Source organism: Cervus elaphus, chromosome 18, assembly GCF_910594005.1.
Source record: "Cervus elaphus chromosome 18, mCerEla1.1, whole genome shotgun sequence".
Classification (NCBI taxonomy): Eukaryota; Metazoa; Chordata; class Mammalia; order Artiodactyla; family Cervidae; genus Cervus; species Cervus elaphus.
The window spans coordinates 83,422,095-83,438,652 of record NC_057832.1 but is presented as its reverse complement, the minus strand read 5'-3'; the positions used below and the strand labels follow the sequence as shown (position 1 = coordinate 83,438,652).

Genomic DNA, 16,558 nt, shown 5'->3' with positions numbered 1-16,558 from the left:
TAATATATTAAGTCACATTTTGATAATCAAGATAAACATTGAGGTTTTTATATAGCCTTCATAGGATGCTGGGATATTTTGTATGATTCATATTTATAAATTTGTCCCTTTGATTTCTGGCTTTGTATCTTATTTCACTAGTTAGAACTCATCATGTAGCTGTCTGCTTCTAATGTAATGTTTATTGCTGCCGGAGGCTTTAGGGCTGGGTTTGGAATTGGATGTGGATTTCAGGTATTATCTTTATGATGTCAGCCAGCTAAGTTGTTTGCTGCTTTTTGTTTTTAATCAGGGATGGGCGCTTGATCTTTTCAGATGGCTGGCTGCTTTGCTCCCTGTGGGCGAGGTTGTGTACTTTCAAGTCTTGATTATTAATGTGTGTTGGCTTCAGGCACTATCACTAATCTTGTGGATGGAGTTAATGCTGAGCCCTTGGTCAGAAATATAGCCTCCTGTTAGGAACTTCATATGACAGTGGCTTATGCAAGTGAGATAACTCTTTTTCTCTTACATACATATTCCAGGGCTGGCACTTTATGACCAGTGATGCAGATCTGACCCTTGCAATCCTCACAATGCAGTCTCCATCTAGTTAAATGGTCTGCCATTGCTAGCGTGTAGCTTTCATCCTCCTGAACCAAGATGGTCAGTACAGATCCAGCCATCATGACTGTATCCCCAGCAACAGGAGGAAGGAAGAAGAACAAGCTGTCTTTAGGGAATATTCCAGAAATTTCCACTTGATCCTTCAGCTCCTACCTCCTTGGCCACATCTCGTTGAACAGGAGGCTGGACAATATAGTTTTCATTCCAGGTTTTCAAGTCCCCTGATGAGGACCAGTGGCTAGATTGTGGTGCTAGTGGTGGAGAAGGGACCCTGGGGCAGGGCTAACTCAGCCGTCTGTCTCAGCACCCCATGCTGCGCTGGTTGTGCACCCCTGGGCTGCAGCAGCTCCTGGCCTAACCCTCTATACCTGCCCCCCGATTTCCTCTTGAAGTCCCAGGCTGGTCAGTGTCCCTCTGCCTTTTCAGCCCTTCCCTCCTGGTGGCTGCCTCGGTTTCCTTGTTCTAACTCCAAGTCGTGCAGGACAGCTGAGGGGATGGAGAGACTGAGAGAGGGGAGGGCTGTCCTCAGCAGGACCCCCGAGGGGGAGGCGGCAGCTCACTCAGGGAGAGCGGTCAGTTCTGGGGCTGTGAGACGGAGAAGGAAGCTGTGAGACGGGCGCCGGGGAGGACAGTTTCCCTAGCTTAATTTGACTTGGGCGACACCCGAGTGCTTTTCCAAGAGCAGGTGACAGATTTAAAAGATGCAGGACATTTTTCATGTTCCTTTACCTGCTGGGTACAGCATCGAAACATGTATATCATCAAGTGTGAAACAGATCACCAGTCCAGGTTGGATGCATGAGACAAGTGCTCGGGGCTGGTGCACTGGGATGACCCAGAGGGAAGGGATGGGGAGGGACGTGGGAGGGGGGTTCAGGATGGGGAACACATGTAAATCCATGGCTGATTCATGTCAATGTATGGCAAAAACCACTACAATATTGTAAAGTAATTAGCCTCCAACTAATAAAAATAATTGGGGGCAAAAAAAGATGCAGGAGACAAAAAAGAGAAGCCATAAAGAGCTGTCATGGGAGGTGCTGGGAGGTGTGATACAAGATAGGGACCCCTGAGGGTCAGTGAGGACCTTCTCAGAACACCCTGCTGAGGAGGTTGGTGTGGTTATCACCCTGATAGACAGGATGGGATTGAGACAGAGCTTAACTAATGGCCCTGGAGAGGGCAGAGTCGGGATGGGAGGCCAGGCAGCTGTCCTGCGGGCCCTAGGACTCTCCTCCCTGAGACCCCCTGCATGGGGCTCTGGGGTGCACCCTGAGCCCCTAGACTGGCAGGTGGCCTGGGCTTGTAGACGCCTCTGATGCTGGGGCTGCAGAGAGGGCTCTGCGTGTTCCCAGGGCCCTTCCGGGGTGGCCTGCCTTGTCATCCAGTTGCTTCTGTTTCCCCGCCGTGAACCTCAGGGCAGTGACAATCTCTGGAAGCTTCCAGGTGGTCCTTTGATGGTGGCCCGAGTGAGCCCCCTGCCAAGTACTCTCTGGGACAGTGGGCTCGCCTGCAGAGGCTCCTGCCCATGGGTGGTGCTCAGGTTCGTCCCCAGAGGCCCCGCTGCTAAGGAAGGGCTGATCTGGTCCTGTCTACACTCAAGTCACACACCAGCTCCCACGCCCAGGGCACTGGGACTTTCTGTCCCCAAGGCTGTCCTCACATGCTCACGTAGACTGGCACTTCTGTCTCAGAGGGTCCTCTCCCCATGCTGGTCATGGAGTGTCATGGACTGCTATGCTGTTGCGATGTTCCTCCTGAGTGTGGGGATCTGTCCAGCCTGGAGCCATGTGGGGGCCACCGTGGATCCCCCCACCCTGCATAGACCAGGCCTGGTTCACCTGGGTGCACACACTCAGCTCCACCTGGTGCTGGGCGGGGCTGGGCCTGGCCTCCATCCTCAGAAGTGTATGTGGGGATACGTCACCTGGGGAGACTCTTCCTGTGCATCAGACACATTCTCCCATCTTAAAATAACTTTATGATCTGGAGCCAAGGGGGTGAAGCCCTCACACCCCTACCCTAGGCCCCTGAGGCCATTTCCTGGAGGTGGGAGGGCTTTTAGGGTCGGGGACTGTTGTCATTGCTGCTGCTGTGATCTCCCTGCAGAGGATGTCACGCAGGGGAGCAGCTGCCCCCAGTCAGGGATGGGGTCTTATGCTGCAGGGTAGACTGGGGTCTGTGAGGACCTCAGGACCTGGGGACTGCAGCCGGCCACCTGGTCTAAGTGGGAGATGCCAGAAACCCACGTGGCCCCTTCCGAGCCTCCTCCATTGACAGACTGAGGCCCAGGGGCTGTGGGCCCAGCTGGGTTGGGGGGTGCTACTGGAGAGAGAGCGAGGGAGGGACTACTGCCCCCTCCCTGCCCCACGTTCACCCTTGTAAGTAGGACGTCTTACTTGATTGCAGGTGGGATCTAAATTCTGCAATTTATTTTCTTTCCAAAGCAGAGTATGTGTGGTTGGGGAGGGGCTGTGAAAGGGACTAAGGGAGGAGTCGGGGGTCTCACCCCAGGTTTCTGGAACATGGTTTCTCAGACACGGTGTGGCCAGTGGGATTGAGGCCAGGGAAGGCTCCACCATGAGGAGAGGTGGAGACCGGAGGAGGAAACCAAGGTCCAGAAAGGGTGACAGAGCCCCCGGGGGCAGCATGGTTCCTGTGGATAAGCCCAGGCATTTGGTCCATACTCTTAGGGGTGGAGAACCTTTGACTCCTGCAGGTCTGGGAGAAATCAGAAGACAAGACCAGGAGAAAATGCCACATTGTGTCCAAAGTCACTTATCTCTATGGAACATGGGCTCCTGTCTGTCGTTGGGCATGGGCAGCCCACCTTGAGGTCCCTCCTGAGGCTGTGTTGGGCGGTGGTGTGGGGAGTGAGGCTGGACTGGCTGGAGGCAGCGGTGTCTCCTCCCTGTGACCCCCACTCATTGGAGCTGGGGCACACGGGAGAGCTTGCCCCAGCAAGCTTGCCCAGTGCTCTGGGAACGAGTTACCTGTGCAGTGACAGTCCAGGCCTGGGCACAGCCCACCACGGCCCTGGGGCTGGGCAGGGTCCGTGGGACTGGACCACGTGCCGGCCGTGTGTGAGGAGGCCCTGGGGCTGGGCAGGGTCCGTGGGACTGGACCACGTGCCGGCCGTGTGTGAGGAGGCCCTGGGGCTGGGCAGGGTCCGTGGGACTGGACCACGTGCCGGCCGTGTGTGAGGAGGCCCTGGGGCTGGGCAGGGTCTGTGGGACTGGACCACGTGCCGGCCGTGTGTGAGGAGGCCCTGGGGCTGGGCAGGGTCCGTGGGACTGGACCACGTGCCGGCCGTGTGTGAGGAGGCTCTGGGGCTGGGCAGGGTCCGTGGGACTGGACCACGTGCCGGCCGTGTGTGAGGAGGCTCTGGGGCCCCTCGTGGAGGGCAGCTCCTTGGCGCCACAGTCACTGGATTGGGCATGTCCAGGGATCACAGGGAGGAGCTGCTTGTCACACAGGCCTGTCTCTTCTGTCCAGGAGCGGCTGCTCATGAGCCTCCTGCCTCGGAATGTTGCCATGGAGATGAAGGAGGACTTCCTGAAGCCCCCTGAGAGGATTTTCCACAAGATTTACATCCAGCGGCACGACAACGTGAGGTAGAGCTGGCACTGGTTTGGCCCTGTGATGGGCTGGGGAGCTGAGGTGGGAGGTGATGGAGGTGTGGGAGGGGTGATCGAGGAGGTGGGAAGTGATGGAGGAGGTGGGAGATGATGGAGGTGGAAATGATGTTGTAGGTGGGAGGTGATGGAAGTGTGGGGGTGTGATCAAGGAGGTGGGAAGTGATGGAGAAGGTGGGAGATAGTGGAGGTGGAGGTGATGTAGGTGGGAAGTATTGGAGGTAGAGGTGGTGGAGGAAGAGGAGGTGATGGCAGAGGTGTGTGATGATGGTGGAGGTGGAAGTGATGGTGGAGGTAGTGGTAGAGGTGGGAGGTAATGGTGAAGGTGGAGGTGATGGAGGAGGAAGAGGTGATGGCAGAGGTGAGCAGAGGCCCCTAATTTGAGGGAAGGAGGGAGCAGGTGTGGGTCAGGAGCACAGGTGAGCACTTACCCAGCAGGGAAGCAGTTCCCACAAGGGGTGTGGGTAGGCTTCTTTGGTGATGCATTTCACAGTTGCTATTTCTCATTTCTTCACCTTCTGTTTCCTGTATTGGCTGGAGAGCATGGGAACTCTGTCCCTTAGCCAGACTTGGACAGTGGCCATTGGGCTTGGAATTTGCCTGTATCAGGTTAATAACTGAGCATTGTTTTAGTTAGTGCTGGGCTCTGGGGTAGGTGTTCCTTTTACTTTGTTCATCTCATGGCAGCCCCAGGAGGTGTAGATGGTTATTCCTATTTTATAGGTGAGGAGACTGAACCCTTGGAATGAACCAACTTTCCATGGACACTCTGAAGTTTGCTAATTTGTTTTTAAAGATTCTGTTAAATTGTAGTTTATTATATTAAGTCATGCATTGCCTTTAAAGGTCCTTAGAATAGCAGTGTTTCCTGTCTGGGAGTAATACTTGACAGAAGTGTCAGGTAGGAAATGATGGTTTGAAGGACCCATACACTCCCTCTCCTTCTGGTCTTTGCTGGCTTTCTTGGGTGTTGGTGTCAGGCCTCCCTGCCCACTCAGCCCCTGTGGACACAAAAGGATAAGAAAATCCTTGTTCTGTCTGTGTCGAGTGCTGCAGACTGGGTCCCCATGAGCTGGTGCTTGTTCATCTGAAATGAGCCAAGGCCCACTGCCCATCCTTGTCAGGGTCCGAGCGCCGCTGTGTGTGGGCTGGTGTGGCTAACAGCTGTCTGGTGAGTGCACTCACTCCCACTATTGTGTCTCTTGATAAGGACCAGTTTTATCTTCCTACAGAAGAAGCCAAATGGGATTAAGGCCTGATATGTGAGGCCAACGTTCAAGCCCAGTCAGGAAAGGTCACTTGGTTCTGTTTAATATCATCACACCCTTGGTATCTATGAGCACTGTCACCTCTACTTTATAGATGAGGAACTTGAGCTTCAGCAAAGTGAGGTGAGTGTGCAGGACTCTCTGGCCAGTGAGTGAGAGGGTTGAAGCTAGTCTAGGATTGGCTGATGCTGATGCCTGCCTAGACCTTCCCATTTTGCACACTACCTTTTGTTACTGGGTAAGGACTCGATTTAGTGACCAAATGCTCTGCTGAGAAGGCCAGACTACCAGAACAGTCCAGGGCACACCTTGCCAGGGCAGAGCATCTGCATACAGCAAGGAAAGCATCAGATATCAGCGTCTTCTGGGCCTGCAGGTAGAGGTGGGCACGTGCACCTGAGTGCCTTTCTCTTCCTCTCCTCTCCTATAACGGTAAATACAAATGTGACAAGTTACTACTCCCCTTTGCTGCTGAAAAGTCTCTGTCCATGTCCTATGGTGGGCTTCCCTGATAGCTCAGCTGGTAAAGAATCCACCTGCGACGCAGGAGACCCCAGTTTGATTCCTGGGTCGGGAAGATCTGCTGGAGAAGGGATAAGCTACCCACTCCTGTATTTTGGGCTTCTCTTATGACTCAGCTGGTAAAGAATCTGCCTGCAACGCAGGAGACCTGAGTTTGATCCCTGGGTTGGGAAGATCCCCTGGAGGAGGGCATGGCAACCCACTCCAGTATTCCTGCCTGGAGAATCCCCATGGACAGAGGAGCCTGGTGGGCTCCAGCCCATGGGGTCGCACAGGGGTGGACACGACTGAGCGACTAAGCGCGTGTCCTGTGGGCCAGTGTGCTTGCTGCAGGCAGGACAGCCCTGAGACAGGAGAGGAAGCTGAGGCTCCCAGTCACAGGTAGTGCCAGCTACACCATAGCCCTTCTGGCTGCCCTCCATCAGGATTCAGAGACATCTTTCTACAGCCCAAATATGGACATCTCATTGGGCTCTCCACAGTCCTTTTACGTCCAAGCCCAGTATGACCTGGCTGAGTGTTGAAAGCATGTCCCAACATTCACATACACACCCTTGTCAAAGACTGAGAGACTTATCTGCTCCAAGCATCTATGGAAATTTCTGTCTAGTCATTAGCTGAACACTATACCAAGTTAATGAAGCAAAGACTTTAGTAGTGTCACGTAACGAAGAATACAGACTTTATAGAATTAGTTCAGAAAAGTCACTAAAGAAGCAATAGTATAAACAAACAATAACAGCAACAAACCCTGAGGGGGATATATTTTTCAGAGTTGCCGTGTTATATTACCCAGTTTTCAATAAAAATATATGAAACATGCAAAAAGAAAGAATGCATGGCTTACATAAGAATATATTTAAAAAGCAGTCAATAGAAACTATCCCAGAGGAAACCCAGACATTGAACTTGATAGTACCTTTAAAATCAGCTATTTTAGATATGTTCAAAGAACAAATTCTTATGTCTAAGAAACTAAAAGAAAATATGAGAGTGATTTCTCATCAAATAAAGAATACCAATAAAAAGATAAAAATTATATAAATGAACAACTGAATAGAAATTTCAAATGTGAAAAATAAAATGAAAAATTCATCTGGGGCTTAACAGCAGATTTGAGCAGACTGAAGAAAGAATCAGTGAATTTCAAGAAAAGTCAGTTGAAATTATCCAGTCTGAAGAACAGAATGAAGAAAAGGATGAAGAAAAATGACCAGAGAACTGAGGGACACCATCAAATGTAGCAACACACTCATAATGAGAGTGAGCAAAGAGAAAAAGGGGGAAAAAAATGGAAAAAAACAGTGGTCCAAAATGTCCCAAATTTGATGAAGAACACTGAACTACACATCAGTTCAGTTCAGTTCAGTCGCTCAGTCGTGTCCGACTCTTTGCGACCCCATGAATCACAGCACGTCAGGCCTCCCTGTCCATCACCAGCTCCCAGAGTTTACTCAAACCCATGTCCATCGAGTCAGTGATGCCATCCAGCCATCTCATCCTCTGTCGTCCCCTTCTCCGCCTGCCCCCAATCCCTCCCAGCATCAGGGTCTTTTCCAATGAGTCAACTCTTCGCATGAGGTGGCCAAAGTATTGGAGTTTCAACTACACATCAGAGAAGCTCAATTAAGATAAACTCAAAGAGAACCACACCTGCACACATCATAATCCAGCTGTCAAAAGCCAAAGACGTGGAGAGAATCTTGAAAGCAGGAAGAGAGAGGCACTTTGGTAAAATTTCTAGCAGGTTTCTCATCAGAATCCATGGGGGCCACAAGGCAGTGACATGGCTTATTCAAAAGCTGAACTAGAAAGATAAGAATTCTGTCCCCAGCAAAAGTCACAGCAGTACCAGCTGCTGTTCTCTCTGCCTGGGGAACCTTCTCTGGTGTCTTCATGGCCCCCCTTCTCCTCCCTTCAGGACTCAAATGTCACCTGACTTACTCCAAGCTCCACACCCGAATTCCCTCCTTCATGTTCCTCCATGGTTACACTTGTCACCTTTGTCATACTGTGAGCATCCACCTCCTCCGACTAGAATGGAAGCTTCTGGAGGGCAGTGATGTGTGAATCTTTTTGTTCACTGCTAAGTCCCAAGCATCTAGAACACTGCCTAACATGTAGATTCTTCAATAAGTATTTATTGCATTGTAACACTAACAAATTATCGTAACTAAGCAATTGGTGAGCTCTTATTAGGTGCAAGGTGTTATTCTAAGTGCTTTGTTAATCCATTTAACCCTCACAACCTATCTTCTGGACTCTGGTCTTATTCCCATTTTAAAGATGGAAAGACTGACATGTGAAAGTGTTGGCAAGGTTGCCTGAGGTCCCAGCACATTGTCATAACTAGCAGAGCTGGACAGTCCTTCTAGAATCCAAGTTCTAACCACTTCTCCCCCTCCTGCCTTTCCTGGGCTGACAGTCAGGAACCTCTCATCTCAGATACTTGTGTTCCACAGCTTACTGCTTGTATCCATGTCCCAACCAGTCTGTCTCTCTCAGCTTTTGATAAGTTATTATATGGTTTCTCAGCCATCTTAGTTTCCACATACTATTTGCACTTCTGAATCAATCCCCTCTTCCTTTCTTTCTCCTTTCCTCCTTTCTTCCTTTTTTGTTTGTCTGGGAAATCCCTGGACAGGCTCCAAACTCTGCTCCAGCCTGGCTGCATCCTTGAAGTGGGTGTTGTGCCTTCCTGCTGAATTCCAGCCTTACCATATCATTGCTTCACTGTGTTCTGTCCCTCTCTGCTCTGAGCCTTCTTTCCCGATGTTGAGCTCCTGAGGACAGGGACCTGGGGTGTAAGAGACCTGGGTGCTTTAGGGGTGAGGTTTCCCATGGGTTGTGGAGGTGGACAGGCAGGGAAACACTGAAGGCTTCCCAGTTGTGGAGGTGGGCAGTGCTTAGTCAGTGTTCATGGAACTAAATGAATGAGCAGAGGCTGAGAAACCAGAGGCTAGAGGAGGGCGTGTGAATGCATGTAGTTACAGAGAAGGAAGAAAACACCTCAGAGATGTAAAGAAGCCTGAATTTTATACTAAACAGAGGGGAGAAAACTATTGTTTGTCTCCACCCACTCTCGCAGTCCCTTTGCTCAGCTTCTGAGTATCAGTGACACACCTATAGCCTAGACACAGTTTTTACCCATTCATTCATCCTAACACAGATGTGCATCTCCTATTGCTCTGTATTTGGTACAGTGGGATGTGCAAGTCAGGTCTGCATCCTTAAGCTCCTCACAGTCTCAGTGGGCGATGCTCTTCTGCAGTTAGAGGATTATGATGGCATGTGAGACTTGTCCTGGGGTGAACACAGCCACTGTCTGCACTTGGGCAGGGCGTGGTTGATGTGGTGGGGTAAGGACCTCATCAGAGAGAAGCCTTTCTGAGATGTGGGTCCCCACTTTCTGGCATGAGGTATTATTGAAAATTCAACCCTGAGTTAAGATCTGGTATCAGGAATTAAGATGTGAATGCAATCGTGTCAAAAGAACAAATTATTGTACACATCACTTTCTTCATTTAAACTGGAGATGCATGTTTATGTCTCGTCAACCTCTCCAGTACCCACGTGAGCGATCTCCCAAGTCTCATAGCTGAGGGTGCTTTTGGCTGAAGGTGACAAAAGTTGGTCATACAGTGTCTTCAAGACTGAGGGGTATTCCCCTGGGGTGAGTGGTTTGGAGGTGACACCTGGTACTGATCCAGGAACTCCGTGATCAGGCCTCGTGGTTCCCGTGGAGCAGCTTGTTCTGAGCTAGGCCCCTGGTCACCTCTCCATCATCCCTTACACCTGTGGGGGATCGAGGTGCTTGGAAGACTCAGCAGGAACCCCACCCTCTTCCAAATGTACGGCTAGGGGAAGCTCTCTGTTGCTTTACAAGTTCTCTGTCCTGCCTTGGTCCTCTGTGTTGATTCATTACTTAAGACTTTTAAAGTCTTTGCAGCATCCAGGTTGCTGGCTGTGTACTGTGGGTGGACACGGTGTTGTTTACCCTGACATGGGTGCCCAGCATCTAAGAGAGATGTTGCCCTCACCCTTGTCGCCCTTGACTGAAGGGCGCCCTGCCCACAGCACAGCACCCCTGGGTGGCTTTGACAGGGCCTGGGCTCAGTCACTGGCATCAGTTGTGGGGGGAGGGGGTGGGGAGATGGTGTGAGGGCTGCTCATTCCTTGACAACATGTCACTCTTGCTCACCTGCCACCAGCCATGACCCCATCACCAGGCCCCCCCGGGAAGCGGAGTGGGCCTAGTGGACATTGAGCTTCTCCCTGGGTCTGGGGGACACCGAGTATATAGACAGCATGTGGGGGTCACCACTGACCCTCCAGTGTCCTGGGAGGAGTCAGCAGGAACTCTGAGTGGCTCCAGTATTTCCTCCCTCTGTGACTGAGGAGTCCCCCGGCTTCTCCCAACCTCAGTCTTGTCCCGGATCCAGCAGGGATACACAGGGGGCTGTGGTTTCAGGTGACGTCTGTCTGAGCTCATGGAAGAGGGCAGCTGGTACCTTTCTGTCTTGCAGCATCCTCTTTGCAGACATCGTGGGCTTCACGGGCTTGGCGTCACAGTGTACGGCCCAGGAGCTGGTGAAACTCCTCAACGAGCTCTTCGGGAAGTTTGATGAGCTGGCCACGGTAAGTGCAGCTACCTCCTTCATCTGATGAGGTTGCTCCTGGGGCCAGGACATGCCTGGTGGATCCTCTGGTGGAGATGTGGTCTTGGCTGTTGTTTCAGCCTCACTGGTTCCTCCCCTGGGACCAGAGTGCTTGCTGCCTTTGCAGATGGCAAGAGGCTGCATGAACCCAGTCAGCACCTCCAGTGGAGGGCCCTGGGCAGGAGGAGGCACTGGTGGGTTGTGGGGCCCTGCGTGAGTGTGGACTGCCTGCGGGCCACCCTCCACCGTCTCTGTCCCCTGGCAGATGTCGCCCGCACTGCCCTTTTCTGGGACGACTACCTGGACTTGAAACTTGCCTGCTGGGGGTCAGTTGGTGACATCTGAGGATGCCTGCCCCCTTTTTGTGCTGTGGGTTGAGCACTGGGGTTTTGAGATTTCCCTGGGACAGGTCACATCTAAGGTCTGTGGGCTCAGTCATTGCGGCTCCTGGGCTCTAGAGCACAGGTTCAGTCGCTGCAGTACATGGGCTTGGTTGCTCTGCGGCATATGGAATCTTCCTGGACCAGAGATTGAACCATCTCCCCTGCATTGACATGTGGCTTCCTATCTACTGGACCATCAGGGAAGTCCAGGATGATGATCTTTATAAAAAATTTTGCTTTTTTTTTCTATTTCATTTTGGACAGTTTATATTGCTGCACCTTTAGGTTCACTAATTTTTGCATCTACAGCGTCTAATCTGCCATGTACCATCCAGTGCAGCATCTGTCTTCTCTAGAAATTGTTTCTTCTCTAGAAGCAATTTGAATCTTTTGTCCTTGTTGAGGTGACTGACTGTGAGGAAGTTCAAAATTAAAATGGCCTCCTTTGCTTCTTATTTATTGCTTTCTTTCTCTGTTCTTCCGTGCATTGGCATTTTGTGTCTTCAGTATATTTTCACTCTTATCTGCTTGTGTCCTGTTCTGAGGAGCACCTGGACGTGTTTTCCTTGTGTATGTGCTTGTTTTACATCTGAGTGCCCTGTGTGGAAGGCGTGGCGACCCCGGGGATGCAAACACATCCTCCTTTATGAAGGTCCCTGGCGGGTGGTTAGATAGTCTCACAGTGTGTTTGTCTTCATCTCCGTAGGAGCTGACGGTTTGTTTACCCTGATCCACGGCTGACGACCGCAGATGTGGACTATGTTTTTGACCTTTCCTCCATTTATTGGATCTATTTTAGATTTGTGTTTGCTCTGATGTCTGTGTGTCTCTCGGAAACTGGCCACACCCTTTGAATTTACGGAGAAACACCTGTCCTGGGTTTAGCCTTGTTCCACCACCACCTGTTGGGGGTGGACCCATCTCTGGATGTCAGTTTTTCCCATGGGAAAATGACCTGCCCAAACAAAGCAGATGCCCCTCTGGCAGCTTCCAGGAGGCGTGGGGTAGTGGGGAGGGTTCCTGGTGTGCCAGCCACGGAGATGAGCCTGGGTCCATATTGGCCTCTTGTCGGCTGGCGGTCTGGTCCTCGGGGGTGACGGGCAGGTGAGAAGATGGTCTTCAGCTCTGGTCATGACACCAGGAATCCTTCAGGGACTGTTTCCAGCAAGAGCTTGTTCTTGGCCCCGGCGTGGCCATTGCCAGGCACAAGAAGGGGATGCCTTGGATTCAGGCCGGTGCCCAGGGCCAGGCAGCTGACCCGCACACATCATGGGTGGTTAGAGAACTTGGACAAGTGCAGAGGCTTCCCCCTTTAGGTCCAAGCATTCCTGGGGTATGCGGGGTCTGCCAGGGGCTCTCCCTGGGGACGCCAGCCCTTGGGCTTGGCCAGTCCTTGTTGTCCCTGAACTCAGATGCTTTGCGAGCCTTTCCAGGCCATGAGGACCCGACACCGAGGAGCACTTGGACAGGAATGTGAGGGGTCCAGTGCCTGATGGATGACTGTGCTGGCCTGTGTTAGTGAGGGCATTATTTCCCAGTTACTTGTGTTACTTTGGATGATTCTGAAACGGACCCATGGAAGCCTGTCGGAGGGTGGAGCTCCCCACCCAGTTCTCAGCTGCTTGGCTGTATGTTCATGTCCATCCTTCCTATCCTTATCTTTCTTCCTCCTCCTCAGGAAACTGCCCTTGGGTCATTTCAGAGGGTCATACCTTCCTGTTCTGACAGCTGGTCCCATGGCCGTGTGGAGCTGGCCACATCCAGGCCTGACACGTGCTCAGAGTCTGGTTGTGACTCTGCTCGGCAGTGTTCCTTCAGCAAGGCTGCCTGTGTACCTGCTGTTGGTGGGGGTGAGGGGTGGACTGGAGCCCCAGACGGAGTCAGAAACCCTTGGCCAGGAAAATTACAATCCAGGCAGGGAGACCTTGAGCCAACTTTGTGAAACCAGGATTTTGCTGAAAGAGATGTGGTCAGGATGTAAAGAGAGATCATGAGCACAGCCTGGAAGGGGTGGCCATGGGACCATCCCCTGAGCTCAGCTTGGAAAACTGACCTAAGGGTACGACTTTAAGTGACCAAAGTAGAATGTAAAGTTGCATATAGAATAGAATCCCAGTTTTCACACTGTGTATGCAGAAGGGGATGTGGTGCCTCTCTGTGTCACCGAGAAGGCACGTGTCCTTAGTTGCGTTCAGAAAACAACTGCCGGGTCTCTACCGTGTGCCCGAATTGTCCTGGGTGATGGGGATGCAGCAGGAACAAGTCAGATGTAAACCCTGCCCTTGACGGTGTTAGGAAATTCACACATACACAAAGTTAGAGACAGTAACATAACAACTGCCCCCAGGCACTCACAATCCTCTTCAACAGGAACTAACCTCCGGCCAGTCTTGTGGGCCTGCACCCTCCCCCCAGATCCCACCCGTCAGCACGCCACATCCTGGCAGCCTTGGAGAGTGGCTCCTCTGTTCAGCACGTTGTGACCAGTGGCAGTTTGACACCCCTATGACCGCTGCCCACGCTGCCCACAGTTACAGGTAACTGAGTCCTGATCTGGGCTTGGTCACCCTGCTTGTCTCAAATGCGTCTCTTCTTCAGAGCTCATTTATTTCAGTCAGGATTCACATGAAGTGGATGTATGTCTGGGTTGTGCCTGTGGATTTTAATTTATGGAGGTGTCGACTTAAAAAATATTCACAACCTGGAAGCTGAGAGTTAGGTTTAATTTGGTGGGAATTTTTAGGACTTTAAGCTTAGGAGACAGTATCTCAAGTGACCCTGAGAGAAATGCTCCAAGGAGGCAAGGAGAGAGCCAGGTTATATAGAAGTTTTGCAACAAAGGGCAGGTAGTCTGATCATCAAAAGATTATTTTTAATTAAAGAAAAACAGATAACCCAAGTTAAAGAATTTAGTGCTTTTCTGTGTAGGGGAAGATGCAAGTCTGGGCTCAGTGAAATCATTCCTTTGATAAGCCCTCAGCTATCTGAGGCCGTATCCTGTGGTTTTCATATCCTGAGTTTCCTCTAGGCTTAGAGGTAGTGAGTGGCTTCGGTCTGATGGCTGCTAGATGGCAGGTATTCTTTTCCTTCCTGAGTTCCCTCAGGGCTCACCGGCTCACACATGGAGGGCTGCAATCTCTGATGGCTGTGACATCCTTGTTTACTGATACGGCAGGAAATACTCCATTTTTCAGAGGTGACAGTGATGGCATGGAGGCTCAGGCCAGGGAAGGATGCTCTATTAATAACAGAGGAGGGACCACTGGGTGCCCAAGGGGCAGAGAGGCTGGGAGAGGGGGACAGGGCTTTATAGGTGTTTCCATGGTGACGAGCAGACATAGGGCTGGACAGTGTGGATGGTGAGGGCTCTGGGCTGTCGGTGTCTCCTGCTCCCTGGTCCCCACCCTGATGATTAGGAGTGGCAGGAGTATGAGAGTCTGATCTGCAGTGTGATAGGAACAAGCTGTCTACTGTCTCCAGGAATTAGCCAGCCCCGGGCGGGGGTGGAGAAGGAAATGGCAACCCACTCCAGTGTTCTTGCCTGGAGAATCCCAGGGATGGGGGAGCCTGGTGGACTGCCGTCTATGGGGTCACACAGAGTCGGACTCGACTGGAGTGACTTAGCGGCGGTAAGCTGGGAGTATCCTTTCCTACCAGCAAGGCCCCTGAGATGTCAGACCTTCATGGCGTACAAAACCCAGAAAACCAGATGGATGCACACATTGTATTCAGTGGATGTGCCAAGTGTGTCTTGGTTTCGGTCTTTCCTTGCTGATGCGCCCGCCCTTGGTGGCAGCTCGGCCCCAGGGGTGGGTGTGCTCTGTACTTCTCCCGGCCTGTCCAGGCACCTGAACGAGCTGACCCTCTGTACCTGCCTTAGGCCCTGAGCTCGCATCTGTGTTAACGCCCCTTCCCCGATCACTTTGCTTCTCCCCTGTGCTGGCTCCCCTGCTGGCCTCTTCTCACCGGGGCGTGTGAATCTGAGGTTCCTGTGTTGTTACGGGCTTCCCAAGACGATGTGCCCGAGGGTCACAGCAGTTGCCTGAAAAGCTTGGCTGATCTGTGTTCACTTGGGTTTACACACTCAGCGTCAGTTTTCTGATCCTGTTGTTTCTTCTGCATTTATTAGCTTGTGATTCTTTAAAAATGAAGAACATTTACTCATGAGCTGTTTGGTTATCCTCAGTGAATGCTTGATTCTTTTCATTTCTTTATCAAGGTTCAGGACTAGATCCTCCAAGGGAGTGAGCCTGAGGCTACCTCCTGCTTCCTAGTGACTCGGCCCACACCCTCCCAGCATGTTCCTGCCTCACACACAGATGCGGCACTTTTCAGAAGCTCTAGTTTCTCTCAGCAGGAAATGGGTTTTCCAGCCTGTAATCCGGGTTGTCTCTGGCCCTGTGACTTTCCAGAAGACAGAGGTGGAAAATATTTTTTAGAAAAAGGGAAACAAATTCTGAGTTCATATGGATATTTCCAATTCACTCAGTCCTTTGATTTTTACATTTGTGTCTCTTTTCCTTTGATGTTGGAAACCCTAATGACAGTATTATAATTTTTTGTTTCATTCTTTTATGTACAGTTGATTCAAAAGAGCATCAACAATATTATTACCCACAATAAGACCGTTGAATACAATCTAAGATTTCTTTAGTGGTTTCTGTGGTTATCTTGTGCTTGCATTATATCCCACTAGTGTGTGTGTGTGTGCATACTCAGGCACTTCAGTTGTGTTCAACTCTTTGCGACTGTATGGACTGTAGCCTGCCAGGATCCTCTGTCCATGGGATTCTCCAGGCAAGAATGCTGGAGTGGGTTGCAATGCCCTCTTCCTGACCCAGGGATTGAACTTGTGTCTCCTGCTGTCTCCTGCATTGCAGGCAGATACTCTGAACTACCAGAGAAGCCTTATATCCTGGTGGCTCAGAGGATAAAGAATCCACCTGCCATGCGGGAAACCTGAGTTCCATCCCCGGGTTGGGAAGATCCCTTGGAGGAGGGCATGGCAACCCACTCCAGTATTCTTGCCTGGAGAATCTCATGGGCAGAGGAGCCTAGTGGGTACAGTCCATTGGGTCGCAAAGAGTCAGGCACAACTGAGTGACTAAGCATAGCAGTAGCACTGATATATAATCAAATATGTGTTTTCTCCTCACCTGGAATAGTTCTCTGCTGTGTGCTCGCTGCCAGCGAGGTTACAGTTAGGTTTATTTTATTTTGGTTTTGATTTTTAGGCATTGCTGTTTTAAATTTAATTTTTCTTTTTAAGTACATAAAATATTGGCGTAGCTTCATCCCACAATGGAGACTCCGAGACAAGATACTCGGATACTGCCAAGTATCTGCAGGGCCAAGATACTGCCCTGCCCCACCATCTCTCCCACCCCAGGCATTTAGGCATCTGTGCTGTGTCTGGAGTTGCCCCTCCATTGCTCCTTTTGAAGACCAGGAGCAGATATATACATGTGACTGTTTATTACTGAAGA

The 16,558-nt window shown here is 51.1% G+C and overlaps 1 protein-coding gene across 2 annotated transcripts in view; it reads left to right on the top strand.

Moving 5' to 3' along the window:
- The window catches only part of ADCY1 (adenylate cyclase 1), a 105,042-nt gene that overhangs the window by 24,931 nt on the left and 63,553 nt on the right, over window positions 1–16,558 (top strand). For both annotated transcript variants that reach the window (XR_006335009.1, XM_043873124.1), the window contains exons 3-4: window positions 4,102–4,220; window positions 10,558–10,669. Coding sequence is in view for 1 of the 2 variants with exons in the window: in XM_043873124.1 (XP_043729059.1) it covers window positions 4,102–4,220; window positions 10,558–10,669 (231 nt within the window). In the remaining variant the exon portion in view is untranslated. The remainder of the gene's footprint in view (window positions 1–4,101; window positions 4,221–10,557; window positions 10,670–16,558) is intronic.